The sequence below is a fragment of the Uloborus diversus genome, chromosome 6 (genome assembly GCF_026930045.1).
Source record: "Uloborus diversus isolate 005 chromosome 6, Udiv.v.3.1, whole genome shotgun sequence".
NCBI lineage: Eukaryota > Metazoa > Arthropoda > Arachnida > Araneae > Uloboridae > Uloborus > Uloborus diversus.
This window is the reverse complement of record NC_072736.1, coordinates 105145629-105157780: the sequence shown is the minus strand read 5'-3', so window position 1 is coordinate 105157780 and position 12152 is coordinate 105145629. Positions and strand designations below refer to the sequence as shown.

At 32.7% G+C, this 12152-nt stretch overlaps 1 protein-coding gene across 1 annotated transcript in view; it reads left to right on the top strand.

Annotated features, from left to right (window-relative positions):
• The window catches only part of LOC129224033 (sterol regulatory element-binding protein cleavage-activating protein-like), a 55016-nt gene that overhangs the window by 27727 nt on the left and 15137 nt on the right, over positions 1 to 12152 (top strand). Inside the window, exon 17 of the mRNA XM_054858430.1 lies at positions 10921 to 11063. Coding sequence (XP_054714405.1) covers positions 10921 to 11063 — 143 coding nt within the window. The remainder of the gene's footprint in view (positions 1 to 10920; positions 11064 to 12152) is intronic.

Sequence of the window (12152 nt, the reverse complement as noted above, 5' to 3'; positions counted from 1 at the left end):
TAATTAAATTATTTTTTATGAAGTATGTAATACCATCACGCAACTCTTATGCTTTATCAACTCTTGAAGAGGAAGTATGAAAGGTTTTTAGAGCAAATTCAATGTGTTCAGAGTACTCCCCTAAACATTCGAGGTAATCTACAATACTTATCACTTAAAATTAATCCTGAACTTGTACTGATATTTGCAATTCAAGTCTTCTGAAATATATTTATTTTCGAACTGTTACGACAAACCCCTCTCAAGATAAAGTTCTAACTTGTTATACCGATATCTGTTTTGCGCTTTTCTTTTCTCTACAGAATGCCTTTCCGTCAAGATCTGAATAAATTTCCTAGTATGAAATAAATCAATATCTGAACTAAAAAGTAAATGGGGAAAAAATCAACAACTTTGGAAACAGCACAAGTTTACCAAAAAACTCCAGTTACATGTTTCGGGAAAGGAGGGGGGGGGGGGGGGGGGAGCAAGGAAGACCTTTTTCATAGAAATTTTTTTTTAACTTAGATATGGACTTTATTGGATATTCTGATTACCTTATAACATTCAAAGCTCACATCTTCTTATATTACAAGTTTCTCATTGCAATCCTCCTCTTCACTGCAATACCCTTCTATCTGCACCTTCTTTTTTTTTTTTTTTTTTTTTTTTGCAAATTAGTGCTGTTTTAAACGATGTTAAACTTATTAATCAATTAGTGCTTCAAGTTTTTATTTAAAAATAGAAAAATATTACATATTGCACCTTTTATGCAAATGTTTTCAAAGGAAAATATTAATTATTTTAAGATGAAATTGCGAAACGCTTCTCATACACCTGGTAAAGCTCGAACTGAAAAAACTGCAGAGAAACATGATGCATTATTATATATGCAGGGTGTCTCAGTTAAATGTTTCAGAGCTCCTAGGAGGGGTGGGATGCATCCTGACGACTTGAAATTATATCACATTGCGGGGTCGGAAATTCTTTCTCTACCCGAGAAATTCGATATATGCCAGAAGTATTGTGCGAGTTTTGTTGGCAAAAAAAGAGCATTAAATTTAGATTTAAAATAAATATCTAGTACGTTTTTCTCAAATTTTGAGTTGTGTCACTTTCCTTGCAAGAGTGCAAGAGATAAAGATATAATTAGAGAGAACATAAGCAGCTGGTGCACAAAAAAGTTGGAGATACCTGAGGGGAGGGGGGTAGGTAGACGGTGCCTGTACAGTGTACAGGTGACTTTTTCTAAAATTTAATTTTAACGTAATTATTGATTAACGGACCTTTTCTCAAAATGTCCGGGACACGACCTCAAATATTGGGACTAATGGTCATATGGTACTTCTTTCAATTCGATGCTACATTTTTTAATTTTTATAAAATAATAGGAACCTTTTCTTTTGAAAGAAAAGAGGGCAGTTGTCCCCCATACTAGTCGATTATAAATATATGTAAACAGAGAGAGAATCTAGTTGGATGTTTTTATTTTATTACAGAGTCAGCTGAATCTAAACTTGTGCGGCGTTTTAGTTTGTGTAAACTAAACGTAGGGCAAAAAAATCGTGGCATAACGTGAATCAATTAAATGTATCAATCTGCAATGATGTAGTTTAAGAGAACGAAGGGGAAGGGATGCTGCCCCCCGAAATATTTGAATTTCTATGGTAAAAATAATGCAAATTGTTACGTAAAGTCGTTCAAAACCACCTTTACTTATGCTGTTGCTTTTTGTGGTCCCAAACCCCAAGTTGAGGCTAGTAGTTTTCCTTCTAATCAATATGTTCTTCCTGTTTTTCTTTTTTTTTTTAAAAAATAAGATTTAAAAAGGAGCAGTTATCACATCGGGTCACTTTTACTATTATAGAGTGACAAGGTAGAAAATACAACACGTGTGTGTGAGCTGTTTGCACCCCAAAAAGATATCTATTCAGAAAGGCTTAGAATCCGATGCGAATAAAAGACTTCAGACACTCCCAAGAGAGATAGATGAATACGGAAACAGGTTCTCTGTCGTATCAGTGCATTCCATTACCCCTACTTTCTTTGCCACAAACACAATTGTGGAATGTGAAGTTTTATAATAGCAAGATTCACTAACAGCTGGTGAATTTGAATAGAAAATCTTAAGTCAAAAAAATGTCAAAAAATAAATAAATAAATAAAATAATAATAAATTTAATCAATGATAAAAAAAAATCATTAAATAATACAGTAAAATCTCATTGCAGCGAATACCTATGCAAAGAAATTTCCATTTCAACGAAATAAATATTCAATCCCATTTTTATTTCTAGTATACATTCAACACAAGATGACTGGTTTTAGAAGAAATTGATCAGAGAATATTCTTACTTTTCATTCTGAAGCTGAAAAAGTAAAATATAGTTCTGCTATAGGGAAAAAATATTTAAAATCAGTGAAACATAGTAAAAGACTCTAGGTTTCACGAACAGACATTATGTTTATGAGACCTAAGGAATAGTATTTCTTCCTCGTCAAAAGTATCATCACTTCACCAGTAAAAACTTGACCTGTCTCTTCACCACAAAACATCTTTAATGTAAAGTAAATTTCAAGTAAAGTTTATTTTAATATTTTCAGTTAAAGGTAAATGAGGTAATCCTGTATTGCGTTTTTTTTTCTTTTTTTTTTTCAATGTGTTTCAAATCAATATGTGCTGAAAAATTCTTTTTCTTTTTTTTTTCCTTTAACACATTTAGTTCTCTTCCGGTAATACTTTCCATAAAATTAAAAAAAAAAAAATCTGTTCGGAGTATCCGAAGATTCGGACATGCAAGGTTCTACTGCATATAGTAAACAATCTAGAATGTAAAATAAAAAATAACAACGTCAAAAAGCACGATTGCAGACTACTGCAGACACGTGTTTCGGCGTTACAAGGAACGCCTTTTTCAACGCAAAAGAAATGAGCTTATGGAGGGAAAAGACATCCGAAAGCTCTTTTTTTTTGCATTGAAAAAGGCGTTTCCTTGTAACGCCGAAGCACGTGTCTGGAGTAATCTGTAATTTGTGCTTTTTTGACGTTGTGTCACTTCTTATTTTACTTTTTGACACAAAGGTATTTATTTTACTAATGTTGGATGTATTCAAAACGAAGCAATATTCCTACAATTCACGATATATTTTTCAATAAATATGAACAAGAAAATTAAATGATGCTTATTATCAAATGTTGCAACCGATCGCTAAATTGGATCGATATTAGGAGAAGAATACTTCTTATACGCTCTTTTCGTTATTCCCCTCCCCCTTTTATTCTCCTCCCTTTTAACAAATGTTGCAACCGAATCCAAGCAATTTAGTTTTTATCATGATCAAATTTTCACCGTCACTTGGGACGTTTAGCCATGAAGATTAAAAATTAAGAAACAAGAACAAATTTTAATAGTTTGAAAGAAGAAAGGATAAAAATACAAAAATGTATGCTTTCCCCTCTTACTTATATATACACGTATAATATATGTGCATTAGTTTAAACATATACTAACACAACCCAGATCTTTTTCGAGTACTAATTTTAATCACAGAAACTAGATTCTAATGCTCATTCAAGTACGAATTCCCACGTTGATTCTTCTACAATAGTTCAGGTTTTCTTTTGAAAGGGGATTAACTCTTTGCTCTTGCTTTTCATGGGTGCAATGTCTGACTGATAAGGTGTATACTGGCTGCGCATGCGCACTTCACAGTAGCTACATTGTTGTATCTACAACGAGAAGGCCTTCATTCGTTGTTGAACATTCGATGCATTTAGAACATTTTCCTCTTAGCGAATACTTATATGCTTCATAATGTCAGACGCAGATTATTCGAGCAACGACAGCTCTGATTATAGTATTTATTCTAATGACCAAGAATCTTCTGATGAAGAAAACTGCGCAGATGACAATTTAGCCAAATACCCCCCCCCCCCCCCTATCTCCGCCGAAAGAATAATTACTCCCACGACCCGACAACAATACTTGAGTCGCTAGTCACCATCTTTATTTGTGGGCCCTCCCCTCCCCTGCTTGGTGGTTGGGTGGACCGGTACCAGTAAGGAGGAAAAATTTGCCGGTCCTCAGGGTTTTTTGCTCGTCCTCGATTTAAAATCTATATAAATAAAGCATTCAATATATATATATATATATACGTATATGTGTGTGTATGGCGCCCTATATAAATCCACAGTTTACGTCGGATCTCGAACAACTTGGCAGGGAGGTACTCGAGCACCCAAGAAAGAACGTAAGGGAGTTTTCAAACGCGAAAAAAAAAACCCGTTTGAATTCTAATTAGATCCAAAAATGGCGTTTTTCTATAATGTGAGGGCAAAAAAATACTCACAAAAATTAGAATAAAATATCCATGGAAACCACTGATTTTTCTGCATCATTTGTTCCAATGTCCCAAGGTGATTAGAACGCGAGTTACAACTGTTTTTAACTAATTTCAATCTTAAAATGTAGGTAAGCCTTCAATTTGAAATTCGTTGCTGCTTACGGTCATTGTTGAACAATGATTTTATAAAAATTAGTAGCGTGACGAAAATCATTGAGAAGAGAGATCTGTTGCCGTTTTTTTTTTCTCGAATATGAACAAAAAAATTCTACCTTTTGTTTTGAGGCTTTTTCAATAATTGGGGGATTTAAAAATTTTCTATTTTGGTAACTTTTTTCTCACTTCGTCAGGAAATTTTGAAGATTTTTAATATTATTTAGCCTGATCGTTTGACATAACTTTTATTTTCGAGGTAGACCGATTGAAGCCCAGGTGACACAGCTATGAAATAAACAAATTAAAAATTCTTTATTCAAAAATAAATAAAGAAATAAATGTGAAAATCTAACAATATCCTATGTAACGGTTTTTGCATGAATTTGGTGATTAATTTTCAAAATTGTCTGATTTTTCTCAAATGCTCACTTACTTATGGATAGTTGTTACAACAATTAGCTATCTACAACCTTTGCTATAAAATGTTTTGCAACAAATCTCTAATATGTAGTAAAAAAAAAAACTCGACTTCCCACTAACTTTTTCCGCAACAATCCGCAAGTCAAAAATTTCCCTTTTTTTTTTGAGAAAAAAAAGAAAAAAAAAACAAAAAATAAAAAGAAAAGGAGAAAAAAAAGGGGGGGGGGGATTCTCCGGTCAGATTAGATTTTTTAGCAGATTTTTCAAGTTCTGCGAGTCATTTTCTTTTTTTTTTCATATAAAAAAATAATAATAAATAAGGCAAGAAAAAAAACTGACCGGTCCGGGATCTTTTAAAAAGATGTTGCCGGCCCGCGGGTCAAGAAAGGCTGAAAGAAAAATCAATTTAGTGCTTAGGTATTATAGCAGTCACTGGCGTAATCAGAATTACTATCTGGGAACTGGGCCGTAGCCTACGGCTCCTGCTTTTGAAATGCTTCCAAGTGACTAAGATTTTGATTTAGCCAATGGCTAAATCCAGTGGCACACATGACAACTCTGCGGTGCGGGGGGGGGGGGGGGGGGGCGCAAAAAGTATGAGGGCGTACGTTCAGAAAAATAAGCACTATGTTGAAATTTAAATTTTACGGGGGGGGGGGGGGGAGAGCATCAAACTCTATCTACGCCCCTCTCCCCATATTTTAGTCGGATCTTGCATTTGATTTTGATTTCAGCTACAGTTGAGGTAAACCTAACTTGACAGCGTCGTGATGTTATCATTAGGATCTGCTCAGCCTTCAAAATGCTGCGAGGTTAGGTTTGCCCCATCTACAGTTACATTTTGTAAGCAAACTCTTCTTCAATTGTAAGTTTGTAGACGTCGGTTCCAAATGACAATATAACATATACGAAGCATTCAAGTTTATCACTTAAAAAAAATACAATCGCTATTGAATTTTTTACCGGCTTGAAATTATTAATATAGAACAGGATAAATTATAAATGTTTCAGTCTGAATTTCATTGCTAGAAAACATTGGTTTTAAGTTGGTTGGAACCAAGGAAACAGTAGCACACCCAAGTAAATGGGTGTGACTCAAGTCATACGTGATGAAAGTTAATGCCCCAGCTTTTGGCTACTATAAAATTTATGCAGCAAAACTGCAAACCGTTAGTTTGTAAAAAAATAACATTGCTTATCATAGTATAATCATGTAGCAAATACTAAGCTTCGCAGTTTTAATAAGCAATCTAATTATCCATAGAATATAAAGAACTTCATGTTAAAGTTTGTGGTAAGGGAAAGTTATTTCAACTTGCATCAATTTTTTTTTTAATCTTATTTTTTCAATTTTTAAATTAAATTGATTTAATTGCGCAGTTTTAAAAGTTAAATAGCAAATTTCAATAACTAAACTAGTTTGATTAGCATTTACAGAATATATAACGTCTGTCTGAATATAAGTAAATATTTCGGAATTTCGTAGTAAAATGCTTAGAGGTCCTTTTGAAGCTAGGAGAATTTCAAAATGGTTTCCAGAACAAACCTAAGAAAAGAGAAAGCCAAAATGAATACATTCCAGCTGTCATCGTCAACCTACCCCTTGCACCTCAGGGACAACGTTCCCTCCCACTCTTTAGAAACCATCGCGCGCTGGATCCCCATAATGGCTAGATTGATCAAGCAGAAGCTCCTTTGTAAAACGAAAGGAGTAGCAACCCAGGAGGTCCCGGAACCAAATGCATTGCTGGGAAGTGAACATTTCTCTTCAAAATGTTTACGCATAAAAGGACCTTTTTTGGCGAAGAAGTTCTCACAGTAAAGAGGTTAATTATCTCCCTGACAATTAAATCATAGCACTCTTCCTCCATGGCTAAAATGTTGACTATTTAGAGTGAAATTTTTAAGGTAACTGGACAGGGAGAAAATGTCTGCTGCTTTACTAAAAGAAGGGAATTTATTTTTTCCAAAAGCTACATTAATTCTCTCAAAGTGGGAGGAGTTCACCACCTGCACCATGCCTGCAACTTGTGACTGAAGTTTTTGTCTGCAAACAAAAGACGTCTTCAAGGGAGGTTGGTTACTGAGAACAAACTTTCTGTTTTTTATTTCAGAAAGAGTTTACATTGCTATTGAAAACCACAAAATGTCACACAAAAAATAGTCTTGTCAGGGTTTGTCATTGTATTTCTGGTAATTGATGAACAAAAGCGGGGAGAAATGTGAAAGCAAATGAAAAAGTGATAACAATAAATGAAGATACTGATTACAATATCCAACTTTTTTAACACATGTTAGTATACAAGTGTTCCTGAACTTCATGATTCTGAAAGAAAAAAAAAACATTAAGCAAATGATAATATTAACCGTGATCACATTAAGCGGAACCTACTGTATTTATATTTTTTATAAACTCTTAAATCTGTTTTGGATGTCACCCAGGGTGAGCTTCTTCCCCCGTAGTAGAGACGCTACTGCAGCCTTGACAATAAAACTACCACCATATTTCATGTGCGGAAGTGTTTAGTCATCTATTGGCATGTCCGAGTTCGAGTAAATAATTAGAAAAGAGTTATTTTGTCCACACAGTCGAGGTTTTGCATCCTGTCTCAAATGAAATCCAGACAAAAATGTCCAGATTTAAAGTTGGTAATCCAAAAATGAGATTTTTAAAATCAAGCTTGGAAATTTTACTTTACATCGTAATCCTGCTTACACCATGATTTTGAGATGAAAATTTCTGAAGCCAACCTGTGTGATAATTACACCACTTCCACAACAATATTTTCACCAGTTTTGAAATATTTTCTTGCTTTAAAATTTTAATTAAAACATTGATGACAGAGTTTACTTCTACAAAATTGACCATGCAATGTATTGGACTTCTGTCAAATATTTGACAAGAGCCTAATTTGTATATAAATACTTCTGTATTATGTTATTAAAATTTATGTTTACTAAGCAAACTATTTTGTCAGCTTATAGCAATGTAGGGTAATTCCATTTTAAATCAACAAATTTAAAAAAAAAGTTGTTGCATCACCATTTTTGATTTTGATAAAAATTTGCATGTGCATTCCTTTCATTTCCTAGATCCAAAACAATATATTTTTTATTTTTAAAAAATTTATCCTTTGATATATAGGCCATTTTTGTTGTTGGCAACAGCAAAAATAGGGCATTTTGATGCTTTGTCTTATTTACAATAACTTTTTTTCTATCAAAGCTTTTGAGCTCAAATATAGCTCATTGGAAAGCTAAGAAAAAGATCTTTTCATATATGATATCAATAAATTTCAGATTAAAAAAATACCAATTTTTTTCAAGGTCAAAGTTTGTTATGAAAAACTATTTTTTTATCACTTTTGAAAATTAAAAAAACCATGAAGGGTTTAGAATAACCAGCCCTATTTTTCATCATACATTTATATGCATGACTACTTATTGTATAAAAAAATTGGCTTGTTACTCCACCCCCTTTATGAAATATGCTCCCCCAAAGTTGCAAATTTTCAAAACAAATCCAGTTTTCAACTCTGAAAAAAATGCACGTTGGGGGCCAGATAAAAATTTTTTTATTTGTGGTATTTCAAGTACTTTTTACCAGCTTTCTAACAAAATAAAAGTTGTTTTGTTATTCAAAGGTGTTTGGCAGATATAAGGGTCTGAATTTTCAAATAATTGCACTGAAACAACACAATTTTTTTCCACTTTTTAATCTTAGTTTTTTATTGAAATGCAATTATATACCTTATTCTTTGCTTTAAATGGTTTAAAAAAAAAAAACTTGAAGAATTATGACATATTGTATTTGAACTTTAAAAAGACAATTTAACATTTTTAACAGTTAGGGACATAAATCTTTCAATGCTATTTTCTTCAGTATTTTGTCTCATGGAGAAGAGTTGATAAATGTTCACTCATCACAGGTGTGATATTGTGACCTCTTCCTTGTGCAGACCATAGTTCTGATGTAATCAAGATTTTTAAAATGTCTTTCAACTGAACCCAAGTTTGGTCATTATCACTTGATTTTTTAAATGATGTTCCAGGCCCTTTAGGATGAAAAAGTGGATCCTGTATTCTACTACATTGAATACTTGTACTTCCAACACTTCTCCTAGCCACCAGTCACTATCATACACACAGCAAACATAATCTGATAATTTCTTTCGGATTCTTGCTTTTTGTTCAGCAGGTTCGTCTTTCATGACCTGAAAAATTGTAAAATTTGAAGGAACAGATGCTCGTTTGGCATGAATGATATGTCTGTTGATAGGGATGTAGCAGTGAAAAGATTGTTTGGGCTAGCGGCAGTGCTGCTTTATATCTTTTTTTCAAGATCCTCTGCTACTATGTTAACATCATCACAGGAAACATAGAAAATTGTTAAACCATTAATATGTTTGGTGCAATAATCATGTACATCTAATGGATTTAAGATTTGATTATTAATTGGGCGCTGTAAACTATCCTTTCCAACTAGCCTCTTTACTGTTCCAACAATCCCATCGCATGGGCCTTTCCCATGGGACGTAGCAAAAAAATGCCACTCTGCTTTTATACCTAAGTCCTCTTCATGGTGGTTGAAGTTAGTGAAGTTCTTTCTGTTTTTATATTCTGCGGCAGACCCATCTGAAAAGTAGGTTAATTTTGAAACTGAAGGGTGGTTTGCCTTAATTTTTTTAACAAGGATCTTTGCGATAGTGTTGTGATCCAGGTAATCACTTACAAAGCATTTCAGTTTGAACATTTCCAATTTTTTTGCCAGTATAAAACAAAAGGATGAAGTGTGAATTGAACACCTGACCAGTGATAGGTCTGGACCTTGTCTTGGACAACACTAGAAAAATTTTCTGAAAATTCAGACCCTTATATCTGCCAAACACCTTTGAATAACAAAGCAACTTTTATTTTGTTAGAAAGCTGGTAAAAAGTACTTGAAATACCACAAATGAAAATTTTTTTATCTGCCCCCCCCCCCCCCCACATGCATTTTTTTAGCGTTGAAAACTGGTTTTTTTTTGAAAATTTGAAACTTTGGGGGAGCATATCTCATAAAGGGGGCGGAGTAACAAGCCAATTTTTTTAATACAATAAGTAGCCATGCATATAAATATATGATAAAAAATAGGGCTGGTTATTCTAAACCCTTCATGGGTTTTTTAATTTTCAAAAGTGGTAAAAAAATAGTTTTTCATCACAAACTTTGACCCTGAAAAAATTGGTATTTTTTTTAAATCTGAAATTTATTGATATCATATATGAAAAGATCTTTTTCTTAGCTTTCCAATGAGCTATGTTTGAGTTCAAAAGCTTTGATAGAAAAAAAGTTGTTGTCCATAAGACAAAGCATCAAAATGCCCTATTTTTGCTGTTGCCACCTACAAAAATAGCCTATATATCAAAGGGTAATTTTTTAAAAAATAAAAATTTTTTTTTTTTTTTTGAGGTCTAGAAAATAAAAGGAATGCACATGCAAATTTTCATCGAGATCAAAAATGGCGATTCACACCCCATTTGTTGATTTAAAATGGAATGTCCCTGTAGTTAAGCTAATATTTTCTATAATTTATATGAAAAAAAAATTAGTTTATTTTTTTTTTTATTCTAGCTCTTTGATTACATGTTCTTTAATGATTTTATAGGTAAAAACAATTGTAGTGTTGACGTAGAAAAGGGTGTAATGCCCAACTTTTTTAAAAGATATAAAAAGTATTCAAAGCTATCCTTCTGGAAAATGTTTGTTGGTGACAAAAATACCCTACAAACATTTTAAATAAGGTTAAATTCTGCCAGCATGTAATTTTCATTAATTTGAAGCTTTGGATACATCTGCTATTCGGAAGAAGAAACTGTTTTTGGACTTACTCCCTTTTCTCCAAATAAGTTATCAAAAATAGTAAACTATTTCCATATCATTTGTGTGATTGGTTAATCTTTGAATTTGTTAATTGACTTGTAGTTTTCCATTTGATTATCTATTTTTTGACACCTGTATTTATATGACTTTTCATGCAGGTTCATAAGTGTTTTGCCACCTTTACATATATCTTTAGCTGTGGATCCCGCAATAGCTGTTGATCTTCGTAACCCAAAAGACATTGAAATTTCAAGGAAGTCTTACTGGCAGTTCCTTTCTTCTGGAGAAATCAAAGATGGAGGTACATTCTTTTCAAATATTTATATATATATTTTTTGGTCTCCAAACTTCTACATGTAATTTTTTTTTAAATATATTGTTACAAAATATATATTTTTTCACATATTATTCCAAAACATATATTCAAATGCAGATATACTGCATGGATTCAGCTAGTTTATAGCTAAAATATGTATGTTATCTATATTAATGAAACAAAGAATATGTATGTCTTTGTATGTTCCCCATACAAATCCACATTTTACATCAGATCTCGACAAAAATTTGTCAGGGAGGTACTTGGGCACCCAAGAAGGGACATAGGAGGAGGAGGGGGTTCAAACGTCAAAAAAAGAACCAAACTGTTCAAATTTTAATTTTAAGACCCAAAAATGGCATTAAATAGCTCTTTCTACCTGAAATAACTCTCTGATCAGTTCGATTTTAACGCCATTCGAAAGCTCATGAAAAATACCCTTAGAGTTCATTCAGTTCCTTCAAATTTCAAAAAAAAAAAAAAAAAAAGACTGTAAAATTACTTTAAAAAATTAAAAAGCACTTTTAAGCCTAATGGAACTTGATTTTCATATCCAAAAACTATCGCTTGCGCGGTCTCATTTTAAGTTAGCGTTCAGAAAGTAGCCACTTTTTTTTCTTAGCTGGGACTATGGGACTAAATAAAATTTTGTTTTGTTTGAGGTAAAAATTTTCTCTTTTGATTATTTGGGGATTTACCTTCTTTCTTTCTTTTTTTTTAAGGATTTTAGTTGCATTTATGGAGAGTTGCATTTAATTTATTGGAGAATTTTTGATTTGCCGTTTTCTTTCTTTAAGAAAGATTATTTTGCTGCAAAAATTTCACAATATTTTTTTTCCTCCAATTGAAGCCTGATTGTTGAACATTTGTCACTTGACATAACTTTTATTTTTGAGGTAGACCGTGCAAAGCCGAGCAATGCAGCTAGCTTTAAATAAAAATTGTATGCCATTAAAATAGCAAACTTGATTACATTTTTAAAAGATTGATATGCATATGCTGTAATCAGTTTTAGAGGATGTAGAATTGAGCTTCGTAATTTTCATGAGGTTTTTTACATGAGTGTTCTTTCCA